The 13,567-nt window shown below is 50.9% G+C and overlaps 1 protein-coding gene across 8 annotated transcripts in view; it reads right to left on the reverse strand.

The window, feature by feature from the left end:
• The window catches only part of CLEC16A (C-type lectin domain containing 16A), a 201,455-nt gene that overhangs the window by 41,681 nt on the left and 146,207 nt on the right, over positions 1-13,567 (reverse strand). For 4 of the 8 annotated variants that reach the window (XM_045784362.2, XM_045784361.2, XM_045784364.2 and 1 more), the window contains exons 20-21: positions 11,867-12,071; positions 10,008-10,175 (exon numbers count right to left, since the gene is read on the reverse strand). In XM_045784362.2, the coding sequence (XP_045640318.2) occupies positions 10,008-10,175; positions 11,867-12,071 (373 nt within the window). The remainder of the gene's footprint in view (positions 1-10,007; positions 10,176-11,866; positions 12,072-13,567) is intronic. The other 4 variants (XR_006777240.2, XR_006777241.2, XM_087870467.1 and 1 more) reach the window with 2 other exon arrangements.

Below are 13,567 nucleotides of genomic sequence, written 5' to 3' on the forward strand. Positions count from 1 at the left end.
AAATAATTGTATGGGCTTTTCCCTTGGACGCAGACACTTGTGTCCACAGAATACGGTCATGTTCCCTTCTGGTTTCCATGCTCCTGGCTCATGCTACGGGATGGAATATAATAGCTCACAGGGTTCCCAAAGCACACCTGGTTCCCAGGTGTTCTGCCACCCAATAATCTTGCACACTGAACACATGGGTTCACGGAGTGGGCCAGGTGCTCCCCTTCCCCGAGCTCAGGCTTCCTGGTCCTCTGACTGAGGCGTGGCACCAGCCTCCCAGGGCTGTCGTGTGCTTGCATGGGAACTGCCCAACTCAGGTAGACATGACATGAGCCATGGTGGTCAGTATCATGGGGAGCACGCCTATGCTGGGCTGTGGCCACAGATCTCTGCTCTCCTCTGGCCCTGGTTCTGCCTCTAGGAGCTCCGGGGCCTCGGGCACCTCCCAGAACCACAATACTCATGGCTGTCTGGCAGGAGGTAAATTCAGCCCTAGTGTCTTCTCAGCACCTGATGAAAAGTCTTTCTAAATGAGCAAATCTGTACAACGGCTGTGTGTCTTGTTATTTACAGCTAAAGGAGCTGCTGGATGATTAACTTTGTGCAAACTGATTTAACACATAGAAAGGGAACCTATTATTTCGGGTCTCAAGGGTCAGCCCTGACTAATAACAATGACAATAAAAAATATGGAGAGCCTAACCTTCACTGCACACTGCACACGCATGAGGCGTCGTGTAGGCACTCACGTGAATTAACTCCTATCACGCCCCCTCATGAGGGGGGTGACATTTTCACCCCCGCTTTTTTTCTCTTTTGAATTGTGATAAAATACACGTAACATAAAATTTACCATCTTAACTATTTTTTAGCGTACAGTTCAGTAGTGTTAAGCACATTCACATTTTTTCTATGAATCAACAGGTGCAGGGGGCGAACCAACCGGCCCAAGGCCACATAATGAGTCTAAGGTGGAGCCAGGGCCTGAACCCGGACTGTCCACTCCAGGGCTGTGCTACGCCACCTGCTTCTGCTGACTCTGACCTGGGCACGCGCGGTTGCTGAGGAAAGACACCCGTGACGGACGAACGGCAAGAACAACGGGCGAGGACCCTGGATTTGCTTCATGGACACCTCAGGGTGGAGAGATTCAGTGCACCTATCTTTTCTTGCTGCTCTTCCTTTTTTCCAACTGCCCTGCAATACATGTGCTCGACCTGTCCTAGGTAGGCTGATAGTACCGAGAACTGACAGGAGCTGCATGCTACAGGGCGGGCACGGGCGTGGGCGCACACACGGGCATGTAGCTGTGCCACTTGCTCCAACACGTGCCCGCCCGTTCTGTGCTGCCAGCAAGGCTGCCCCCGAGGGCCCGCTAGAGCCAACAGAACATTCTCAAGTGCAGCCAAGGTCAAAGGGCAGAGTGAGGCTGGGGTCTGGTCTCTTCTCAGGACCTCCGGCATGGGCTCTCTGCTCTCTTCTCCGGGAGCAACCTGGGCAGCATTCCCTGCTCTCCGACGTGCTGTGATCACCACACGGCTCCCGGGCACACAGTCACTTTGACAGTCTGAGGTGGGTGATGACCCCGAAAAGTGAAGCAACATCAGTTCTTTGGAACTCTTTCCTCCTGTCTCCACCCCCCAGAAAGGCTCATCTGGGACCCGAAGGCTGCCTCTGCCTGCTGTGTGCTCCGTTTCGCAAGAGCACTCCCAGACACCGAGTGCCTGTGTGCCGATTGGGAAAGAGTCCAAATCTGGGGGCATGTTCCAGGTGAGGGAACCTTATGGGCCCTGATTCAGGAACGTGGTTCCTCGTGGGCTGTGTGTGCCCAGCTGGACAGCATGATCATACCCCCTCTTCGTGGCTGCCCTAGGGGTTCCAAGAAGAGGCGTGGAAAGCAGGGACCCCCTAGGACTCAGCTGAGGGATGATTTTGGCGTGGAACCTGATCCCCACACCCCGACCCAACCGCTCAAAGGCTGCTCTCTTAGACACAACCACCAGAAAGCTTTGAAGAGAGTGCAAATCCTGCTGCTTTTGTACCAGTGAGATTTTTAAGTCTTGTTTCTGCTTTTTGGTCTTCACCGACCAGGAACGAATCGCTACAAGGATTCACGTGACCCCAAGCTCTACCCAGTCTGGAAGTGGTGTCTGCAGGGGGAAGAAGAGTGTCCTTCCGGATGGCTGCTTTGCAGGTTTATCCCCGAGCCAAGGTGGGGCTTAGAGTGCATGAGTGTGGTGCCTGGAAGACGGAAACAAGAGATGCTGTATCTATACTAGGGCCACGTGAAAGCCCCCTCTCTAACAAGGGTCTGTCTTGCCAACCTCTGACAATCAGAGCCGTCAGGGCTCGGCCACCACTAATGCCAGCCTTGGGGCGAGTGGGATTTAGAGGCAGGCAGTGGAGGTATGGCTCTCAGCCTGCCCTGTGAGAGCTCTGCAGCCTTGGTCCAAGCCTTGGTCTCCCATATGTAGATCAGGATAAGTGCTCCCAGCTCCCAGCATTGTCCCGAGCCTCGAATCAATGCATACGTAGTGCCTGGCACAGATCATTCTTTCGGGCAAACTCTATCCCATGCCCCCAGAAGCAGATGATGTTTCCTGTCTGAAACACACCACTTTTGGAGCCAACAACGGGTTTTGCCTGATATTAGTGAGGCCTCAGGTGGCGTGGGCAGGACTTTATTTCTAAAATCAGAACAGGAGAATTCACTTCAGATGTGTGGTGGCGGGGGTGGCAGAGGCTCAGGGTCTGACACAGGCCACGCAGACCTGAGTTCACAGCCTCGCTGAGGGGAGGGGTATCTGGTGTGACCTTGGGCACCTTGTTTCCTCACAGGCAGAAAAGGAAAATGGCAAAACCTCCCTTCTGAGGGTCGTTGCATCAAATAAGAAAACTGCATAAAGTGCTTAGCAGCTCAATACATCTTGCTTTCAAAAAAAAAAAAAAAAGGCCTCAGGGTCAGAATCCAGCTTCTATAACTCACTGACCCAGTGGCTAGAGTCTCTGGCTGGGGAGCTGAAGGCTGGGAGGGGTGATTAAGGGAGAGCGGGGCGCTGAGGAGACTGGAGGAAGGTGGCAGGGAGGTTCTCCTTCCTGTGTGACTCCAGAAAGGGCATTCTTCTTGCCTTGGGGAGCTGAAAGGACAGAACTGGCCCCAGTGTTACAATCGGAAACAAGGAAAATAATGGGCCTAAAAAATTAGTTTCTGGGAAACACTGTCACGAGATGACATTAGCACCTAGTACATCATCCCAGGGAGAAGTCAGGACTGAGGTCTATGAATTAAACATTGATTTTTTTTCTTTTTTCCTTTGGCTGTCAGTCCGAGGCTTCGTGGTCAGCTCAGCTGGCTCCGAGCACACTGTAATCTTTGCATTCTTCCTCAGTTACTCAGCTGCCAAGGGTTGGCTCTGGAACAGTGTTGCCTTTCCACAGAACTATTAAGTGTTCTGGGTCAGTGACTGATAGGGCCGGTTTGTTTGCCTTTGATAAAGATAACGCTTGTGGAAAGCAGAGCACTCCCCCTGTGCTTGGGGATTTACATGTCTGCTCTGAGACAGATGGTGCCCTGGACCCAGGAGGACATGAAGTTGGGACAAGAAGCGAGCGAAGCAGAGCTTGGCCCTCGCGGGATGAAGCCTGACTCTCCAGGTGGCCTCCCGAGCCAGCGCAGGTGCCAGAGCCGGGTCCAAGCAAGACAGCAATGCCCCTGCCTCGGGAGCTTACAGTCTGCTGGGGAAATGAGACACTGAACTATTCACCCAGCAATCCAGGCCCCTACCCATGTTTGACGCTCACTGAGCACCTGCTCGCTAAGTGTCAGCACCGGAGGGCAAGACGAGCACGGACCGCGGGGCCTTCCACGTGAGTGCAGGGCAAGCGACACAGACAAGATGACAAATGGGTCAACTTCAGCTAATGGCAAGGGCTCTGAAGACCGTGGGAAAACCATCCCACTCTGATGTAGACATTCCAAAGAACCGGAAACAGGTGTTCAAATAAAAACTTCCACATACGCACTCACAGCAGTGCTGTATGCACTCGCCGAAAGCTGAACGCCAGCCACGAGGCCATCAGCGGGTGAAAGAATGGATGAGTGAGATGTGGTCCATCCACACAGTGGCTAGCTCTGACACATGCTACAACATGGAGAAACCTGGAAAACATTACGCTAAGTGAACGAAGCCAGACACAAAAGGCTATGCAACGTAGGATGTATATGAAATGTCCAGAACGGGTTAAGTCCATAGAGACAGAAAGCAGAGCAGTGGTTGCCAGGGGATGGGGAAGGGCGAATGGTGAGTGACCCCTCAATGGGAATGGGCTTTTATTTGGGGGGCGATGAAGGTATTCTGGAACTAGCAGAGGTGGTGGCGGCACACAAGACTTCGAATGTACTAAATGCCACTGTATTGTATCCTTTCAAAAGGTTTTATGTTATGTCAATTTCACCTCAATTAAACAAATAAAAACCAGCACAGAGAGGCCTGTGGGTGGGTAGGGGCCCCCGGCGGAGGTATCTGAGCAGAGTCCTGAATGCTGAGAAGGAACCAGCCACACAGAGGGCTCCAGGCAGAGGTCTGGATTAGAACTGGGAAGAGCAGGGCGGCGGGGAGGCTGAGCAAGAGGGACCATGGTGTTCTGCCCACCTCCATGCCACCATGACCCACCAGGTGAACACCTGTGAGCAGCCCCTGGGCTAGAAGGAGTCCAGAGTGGGGGTCAAGGCTGCCCTGGGAGGCTGGAGCCCTGGCCCTCTGACTGGAGGCTGCTGCCCACGCCCCCCACCCTCCAGGGGCACTTCTGGGAACAGCTTCTGCTCTGGGGTGGGCTGGTCCACTTGGTGTTTATGGAAAGATGCCTCGGTGGTCCAGTTTCGGACACCCCGCCTCCCTTGGCAGATTCTAGCAATAGCTGTCACCATGGGTTGGCAGGACAGGTCCTCAAGGGCATGAACCATGGAAGGCTGCATCTCAGAGGCTGACTCTAGATCTGGTCGTGCCTGTACATGGGGACACACTGTTTGCTGATGACCCAGCGGCCCCAGCCAGGCATGCACCCAAGCCCCTATCCTCGTGCAGTAGAACGTTCTGCAGGGGCAAGAGCCATGAACATAAAATCGGCCAAGGCAGAGAATTTGTGATTTCTCTCCAAGTCCAATGGAAAAAGAAAAATATACCAAAGTAGCTAGTCGCCTATGAGCCCTGATTTATATTCTACTTTAGCATCTCTTCCAAGGAAATGGAAGGTACATTTTCATCAAATACGATCATTCACAGCTTGTAAAGGGGGGACAAACTGCTCTGTGATGACCACCTGGGCTGCAGATGAAATCGGAAGATAATGTCATAACAGAGCTAACTCCTCTCGCAGTCACCCTGAGGCAGACAGCCAGAACTGTCTTCTCCACTGTGAATTACCCGCCAGGCGGGAGTGAGGGTCCCTCAGGGTGAGGGACACAGAGCAAGACCATTCCCGAAGTGGGGGAGGGGCGACAGGGTGGCACTCACAGGCCCAGACGGCTGCTGTGGCTGCCACAGCATCAGAGGCCAACCTAGGCTGTGCTTCTGATGACCCTCTCTGGCCCCACTGTTTGGTTTTTGAAAACTTCCAAGCCGAGGGTGAGGAAATTCAGTTGGGGTGCAAGCAACCGAAATCTATCACGTGAGTTCACTTGCTCGCCCCGGATGCATAACTTGTGCACTCTGGTGACAGGAATGAAGCAGAAGAATGCTTAAGATCTTCTGGAGTCTCCGTTCCCTGGTCTTCCTTCCCTAGTCCAGGGGCCACAGACTGAACAACCCGAGGCCTGGGGCCCCAGAGAGAACTCCGTCTTCCTGGAGTTCACGCAGGAAGAAGGCATTAGTGGGATCTGCTCTAAGGCTGTGCAAAGCACAAGCGTGGCTCATTCTCCATCCGATAACTCCTGAATGGGGGCACAGTGCCAGGCGCCAAAGCACAGCAATCAACAGGACAGACCCGGTCCCCATGGAAGTGACCTTCTCGCAGCCAGGGACCCAAACATGCCATCCAGGTAAAGAACTGCAGAGAAAAGAAACCAGGCTAATGGGATAGAGGAAGGAGGGGGGAATCAGGAAAGGCCTCTTGGAGGAGGTGGCATGCAGACTGAGGCCTGTGGAGGAGAAGGAGGCAGCCACGCACAGATCCAGGGAAGAATGTTCAATGAGGAGACCCTCAAGCAGGAGAGAGGCCAGTGACTTGGAGGAGTGGTTCTCAAAGCATAGTTTGGGGAACCCTGGGGGCCTCCCAGGGTTAGAACTACTCACATAAAAATATTAAGATGGCGTTTTCCTTTTACATTCACTCTCCCAGGAGTATATGGGGGAGCCTTCCAGAGGCCACACAATGTACGCTATGACAACAGATTGAAAGCAGAAGCAGACGCAGGGGTCCAGCTGCCTTCTATTAAGCCAGATATTATAGAGATTTGCAAAAACATAAAACATGAAGTTTGTTGTGTTGTTTTTTTTTTTTCCACTTTGGAAAAGTTATTGTTCATTAAAAACTATGTTATTTATATTTACATGTGATGGGTTTATTTTTATTTAAAAAATAAATATGTAAATAGTTAAAGCACTTCTTAGTTTCAATTTTTACTACGTGAAATATTCATAAATGTAAGCCCATATAAACTATAGCTCTTTGGGATCCCTGATACTTTTTTTAAGGGTCTAAAGGGGGTCCTGGGGCCAAAACTTTGAGAAGCACTGGCTCAGAGGAGCAGCAGGGCCTGGTACGGCTGGGGTATGGGACGGAAGGAAGTTGGGGGGCTGCATCTGAGAGGCCAGCTGGGGCCAATCTCACAACAACCACACAAGACCAGAATGAGAGATTGGGATTTTGTTCCAAGTGCAATGGGAAGTTGCTAGAGGGTTGCAGGGAGGGGCATGATGTGATCTGATTTATGTTCTAGAAAGATCCCTCTGGCCAAAGGGAAGAGGTGAGGCTGAGAACACTGAAGAAGCTCCTGCATGATCGAGGGCGAGGGCTAGTGGCCAGAACAGGTAGAAAAGATGTGACATACTCCGGAGGCAGAGGAGGCCAGTGGGGATGGGACGGGAAAGAGGAGGATCACAGATGATTCCAGATGCTGGACGGCTGTAGGGCAGGCTACTGAGACAGCAGGGGGTGAGGAAGGGCAGGGCGGGGAGAGCTTCCCTCCCTCTGTCTGCGTCATGCCGAGGCTCACGGATTTCACTTGCTCTTTAGGTCACATCTCCAATACAGACCAGTGCGGGAAGGCAGCAAGGCCTCTCTCCCCTAGGGCCCACAGCAGAAGCCCTTGGGGGCCCACTGGCGTCAATGTCCCCACTCCCCCCAACACAGCTGAGCAGCACTTCCAGGGGCTGTCAGGGGCAAGAGACAGGGAAGGGGCAGATGGCCAGCTTTGGCGGCTACCTTTGCCCTGCCACAGTCTCAAATGGCTCGACCTCAAATACCCCAACCCTGGGACCAGCAACAGGATAGAGGCACTCCAGCTATGCCAGCCCCCTGCCAGGCAGGCCTCGGCCATGGTAGACAGGACCATACCCCCACACTGGATGACCTCACTTCTCCCCTGGAGCCCAGGCAGGGTGGGAGAAGTTTGCAGTCAGGCACTGTAAAGCCTTCTGCAAACAGAAATATGATTATGCAGATGCTGAAGAATGTGACATTTGCTCTATTTATTTATTTACACTTGCCTTGTTCCAAAAAGCATGGAACGGAAATAAGACCCAGGTTTTTCTCCTTAACCCGTTCGTTCCTGAGATGAAACCCTAATGACCCTAAAGAAATGATTTCTTAATATAATGTTAAATATCAATTATATCTCAATTACAGAAATCACAAGACAGTGCTTACAGAAATGTTATAAATTATAATTGTGTGTAGAAAAAGAAGAACGAACGAAAAAAAAAGGGAATGATTTCTTACCAAGCCAATCTGTATTTAACCCAGACTCAGGGCCATCATTTATATTTACTTAGCAACCATCTCTACAGAACGTGGAGAAATCTGGACAATTTTTAACAAAGAATCCTCCAGGAGCACCTGGGTGGCTCAGTCAGTTAAGCGTCCGACTCTTGGTTTTGTCTCAGGTCATGATCTTGTCAGATCAAGCCCCGTGTCAGGCTCCACACTCAGTGCAGAGTCTGCTTGACATTCTCTCTCCCTCTCCCTCTGAGGGCACAGTGTCAGGCGCCGAAGTACAGCAATCAACCTACCCCTCAAATAAATAAATAAATAAATAAATAAATAAATAAATAAATAAATCTTAAAAAAAAAAATCATCCAGACCCTGGAGTAGGCAGAAATCATCTCACATTTCATAGCTGAAAACAGAGGTGGTGTCACAATCAGTCTTAGAGACTAAGACTGGTTTTAAGGATGAACACAGTCACAGGCAGTGGGTAGGGACGGGAAGGGGTACACTTTTCCAGAGTGCATGCTGGGGCTAACATATGTCAAGAAGACAAGCCTCCCTCTGACTCGGCAGATCCACTGCTGAGAATTTATCCCACAGACACTCAAGATTTGCAACAGTTATACCGAGGCCACCCCAAGGATGTTCTCTATGACACTGGAAGAGCAAAGCACTGGAAATGACCCAAATGTCCATCAATGCTACATGACAGAAAAGATTTTCTGGTCCAGCCATACAATAAAATACCACGCAAGAGTTCATTATTAATTACCATAAGTCAGTCTAGGTGCATGGACATGTGACATGGAATTAAGTGGGGAAAAAAAGGCAAGGTGCAGAATTACGTATGTAGTACAACCCCATGTGTAAAAACAGACAAGAAAAAACATGGCATAAAATGAACATTTCTGGAATGATAAGCAAGCAACTGTTAACAGTGACTCCTTCTGGGGCAAAGTTGACTCATTTCTCATTTTATCATGTCCTGTTTGGGTTTTAAAATATCATATACTGGGGCGCCTGGGTGGCACAGCGGTTAAGCGTCTGCCTTCGGCTCAGGGCGTGATCCCGGTGTTATGGGATCGAGCCCCACATCAGGCTCCTCCGCTATGAGCCTGCTTCTTCCTCTCCCACTCCCCCTGCTTGTGTTCCCTCTCTCGCTGGCTGTCTCTATCTCTGTCAAATAAATAAATAAAATCTTTAAAAAAAAATATCATATACTTACAGTATATACATTTCCAAAATACGTTAATGAAATCAAAGAACAAATATAGGATAAATCACAGAGTGGAAGGAAAAGAAGGACCCTGATTTTGGACAGGTCCTTACAGCGCCCTTTAAATCAACAGCTGTTCTTAAATTGATAACTGCTTTCAAACACATTTTATAATGTATCAATTGAAGTTCAAAACCCTGAACGCTTGCAGGGGATAGCCTCGCCAACTTTTGTAAGTTTTGTAATCAAGGGCAAAGTTCCCTTTCAAGGGATTGGGGTGCACATGGATCTACTTAAGGTAGACGCACCAGAACAGGAAGGGGAGGGCCCACCGGCCCTTCTGGAGAAGCAAGCTGGCCTTGAACTTTCTCTTCATGTTTCTCTTTTTGGGAGGGAGGCGGTTTCGAGATGAGCTTTGGAGAGAGTGGGCAGGGGTGCTCCCAGCTCTGGAATGGAAGACCCTGGCACCGCCCGTTGGGAGCTCTAAGAGGAACCAAATATACCGTCTCTCGAGTCATTCTACACGGAGAAGGAAACTACTCCCCCACAACCTCATTACTAGCAATCAAAGTATTTCCAAGAAATTTCCAAGAAACTTCTTAGACTTAATTCTGAGAAGTTCTTCCACATCCCCAGAAAATCTCTGGAAAACGAAAGCCAGGCGGCAGGATACCAAAGGGAAAGCCAAGATTTATTCCTAGGGCTTGTGTCTCATCTTGTGCTATGCTTCGATGAGTTCTAAGAAACGGGCGCTTCCAGCCGAGCAGACCCTGAGAGGGGAAGGGAAGCTTGCTTGTTGCACAGGCTCCAGAGAGAGCCATCCCTGGAGGCCCAGGTGGGGACGAGAGGCGGCGCAGGGTGGGGGTGACTTACCTGGCACCTTGTCCACGGACGCGAACACGGAGCGCTGCACCGTGGGGTCGCTGCTGCCCCGGCGGCACTGGTCGTAGAAACGGAAAGGCAGGTGCTGGGTGGAAGAGGAGGAGCCAAGCCTAAACCCCAGGACTTCGGTCGTCGGCTGGATCGGGAGGTCCAGGAGGGCTATGTTCAAACAACACCGTGGTTCATGCTCATCGCGCGGGCCAGGGGTGTAGGCGACGGGGCTCTGGATGGGGTGGGCCGCAGCCAGAGTGGCTGCGGCTCTGCCAGGCACAGCACTTGGACAGTGCCAAGCAGGCAGCCGGCAGCCTCCAGCTGGGGAGACCAGCGTGACCTCAAAGGTCCCGCCTGAGCTCAAAACAGCCGGTGCCTAGCGAGGGGTTCAGAAATGCAGGCTGGGCTATCTTCACTTTGGATCCTTGGCTTCCGTATGCAAAAGACCCTTGCCAGCCTTTGCCGAAGGTGTCATTTCAGACCCCAAAGCAAATGGGGCCAATTCTGCCCTGAAAGTTCACGTGTGTACATGTGCGTGGGGAAGTGTGTGAGGGTGACTCTATCCACGCGTGTGTATTTATGAGCGTGTGTTTATCTGTCACAGTTGCTGTCTTCCCTTCCACAAACAAATCTCATGATATAGCAATTTGGAGGGGCTTTTTAAAATCAATTTAAGGAATACCCAAGGCGTTAGTTCTAACAGCCACTTTACAGCATAATTCTCAATTTTCAAATGAAATATTTAGCCTTCGTGCCAGCGGTGAGAAATTGCTTTACATTAAAAACAACAACAACAAAAAAACCTTCTGAAAATAAATCTTCAGAGAAAGGACTGAATGATTTAAGTCACTTTGCACATTACAAAATGCTTCTGTAATGATTTCACAGGCCAAGTTTCAGCTAAGTGAGAAATGAAACAGGGACCGCATGGGATGCAGGCCTGGGCAAATCAACAGGGCACTCACGGTAAAGAACCGAATCTGTAATGTCCAGAGACCCAGCCCGCCAAGTGTTTATTTTTCGGTAATCTGTTTAGAAAGCACCCCTCCTCCCCAAGTGGGCTGGAAAGCCTCCCAGCAACCACACCAGAATGACCATCAGTGCTTGGACTGAAAGGCGTTGGTGTCTGGAGAAAGACTATTTATAATTTGAGGAGCTGATAGAATGCCCTTCCCCGGGGAAATGCCGTGCTGTCAGCCCTGATGAATGGAACACCCTTGTTTTAATGCCTTGATTTCTAAGAAAGCTTGAGCCTTCCTGCAAGGGGCAGCCATAGGACTCCTTACAAATTCACCACAGTGCCTATGACGCATACACCGACTTCCCAGTTTAGTGCTGGGTCATCATGGCCACCTCACCAAGCGGGGAGAGCTGCCTCTCACGACAGCTGGACGGACAGGGGGAAGGGATGAGCTTTAGAGTCAGAAGTTCTGCTTTTGGGTTCTGCCAATTAGCTGTCTGTATGACTTTGGGCAAGTCACTGAGCCTCAGGTTACTCTTCTGAGCAATGGGCAGAACAGACCCTAGTGATCTTAAGGGTTCAGGATCAAAGGTAGAAGAGGAATGTCCAAGCATTTTCTAAGTATAAGCTAGAAGACTCCAGTGTGCGGGAGAACAGCTGTCCCACACGGACACCTGTCTGCTCATGGCCTGTCGCTTGGTGAGGGAGGGTTCTCCTTCTCTTCCATGCAGCCCTAGAAACTCTCGAGAAATCAAACACCTGGGGAATGGGGATTCTGAGCAGATTCTCTGTCCTTTCACCAGAACACAATGAACTCGTAAGCCATAGGTGTCCTCTTCTAGAGGTCAGTGTGAGAGCCCGAGGGCTCCAAGGACAGCCGCCAGAGCTGGCCACTCACCGGCTATCCTCTGCATCTTCATGCGCCTCGCCTGGATGCGGCCCTTGGCCAGGCGCTGCTTGGCGATGATGCAGCGGATGTGGTCCGAGAACACGAAGGTGGCCTGGAGGATCGGGAAGGGCTTGGAGTGGGGGCTGGAAGCAGGCTTGTGGATGGTGATGTTCAGGGCGCGGCTGTCATCTTCCACGCCGGTCACCTGCATGTCCTACAGAAGAAGCCAAAGAAAGGGTGTTCGTGAGGTTCAGGAGGACGGCAGCGGCTCGGAAGCTGTGGGGTCTGCATCTCATCAAGAAAGGGGTTCCCCAAATTCAGCTTGGCTTTTGCTCGGAAGGAGCAGCCTCCCAAGCCTGAGTCAAGGACGGGCACCCACCAGACCAGGCCTCGCAGAGAGGACACTCAAAGTGAGCCCATGCTGGCTGTGGGGGCTGGGACCCTACCCACGAGGACCTGAGTAAGCTAGTGAATGAATGGGTGCTCCCATCAAGGGGCCACGGGGACTCAAACAGTTGGACTCCAGCAGTTCTGACTTCTTCTTCTTCTTTTTTTTTTATTTTAATGTTTTTTTATTATATTATGTTAGTCACCATACAACCAGCAGTTCTGACTTCTGAGAAACGACAGATAACAAACCAAAATGCCTATTGCCATCTGACGTGATCTTAGATATATTCACGCATCTACTGACCAGCTTGTTCCTGGCTTCTCTTAAGAAGGGGGTATCCCTGGCACCCATTTGTATGTGTCTGAAGAATTTCTGATCCCTGAAGGAACATGCAAGCCCTCAGAAAGGGACAGGGACGACCATTTAGCAGGCACGTCAAGAAGGCTGCATTTGAAAGGTATGGAAGAAAACTCACGCGCAGCAAGTGTACTAAGGACGGATCCCCTGTAAAACCTCAGAGTGGATTCTGCATAAAGAACCTGCCTCCCACAAGCGTTTGAGGTGATGTGAGGTAAAGGCATGAGACAGGAGGTAGACGCGGAAGTCGGACATGCTACAGGAGCTGGGGAAAATGCTAAGAAGGCTCCCCAAGTGAGATCGTTGTTGTTTTAGGCATGAAATCTGGCGCGGGTGCTTGGGAAGAGTATCTGCCTCGGAATGTTGCAGCGGGGATTAGATGAGATATTACACATCGGAAGCAGAGAATCTGGCACACAGTATGGCCTGTCAAATAAATAGTAACTACTGGAAGGCGACCAGAAGGAAAGGTTTATGTGCCTTTCATTGTCTGATGGAGGACATGTATTAATTCTTCGAGGGAGAAAAACACTTTTCCTGCCACTAAATTCTAAAGGAAATTGATCCTAAGTCTAGATAAATAAGAAGCACTACATCACCTAATGGACAACCTCTTACACGGGAGTCTTTTTAAATGAAAGATCCTTCATACGGTTTCTCACATCATCCTCTGTAAAAGATATTTTTTAAGCGGAAAAATCTGGAAAAAGAGGAGGTTGGGGAAAACACGTGGGCAGCTCCCTAAGAGAGTGGGATGCTGCCGACACGTCACACTGTGCAGGGGTTGACGTGGGTCAGCCCGAGTAAGACTCTGCCAGTGACCAGAGACCGCCCAGCAAGGAAATGGGCTGCCTCGGAGCAGGGCAAGCCTCAGGCCAGGGAGAGTTGGCTGGACGCTCAGGGACTGGGGGTTCTGACAGGGGACAGGAGCTGGAAGGCTGTCTTCAGGACTTCTGGTCCTT

Source organism: Ursus americanus, chromosome 2 (genome assembly GCF_024610735.1).
Source record: "Ursus americanus isolate L20-20 chromosome 2, mUrsAme1.1.p, whole genome shotgun sequence".
In the NCBI taxonomy this organism is placed as follows: domain Eukaryota; kingdom Metazoa; phylum Chordata; class Mammalia; order Carnivora; family Ursidae; genus Ursus; species Ursus americanus.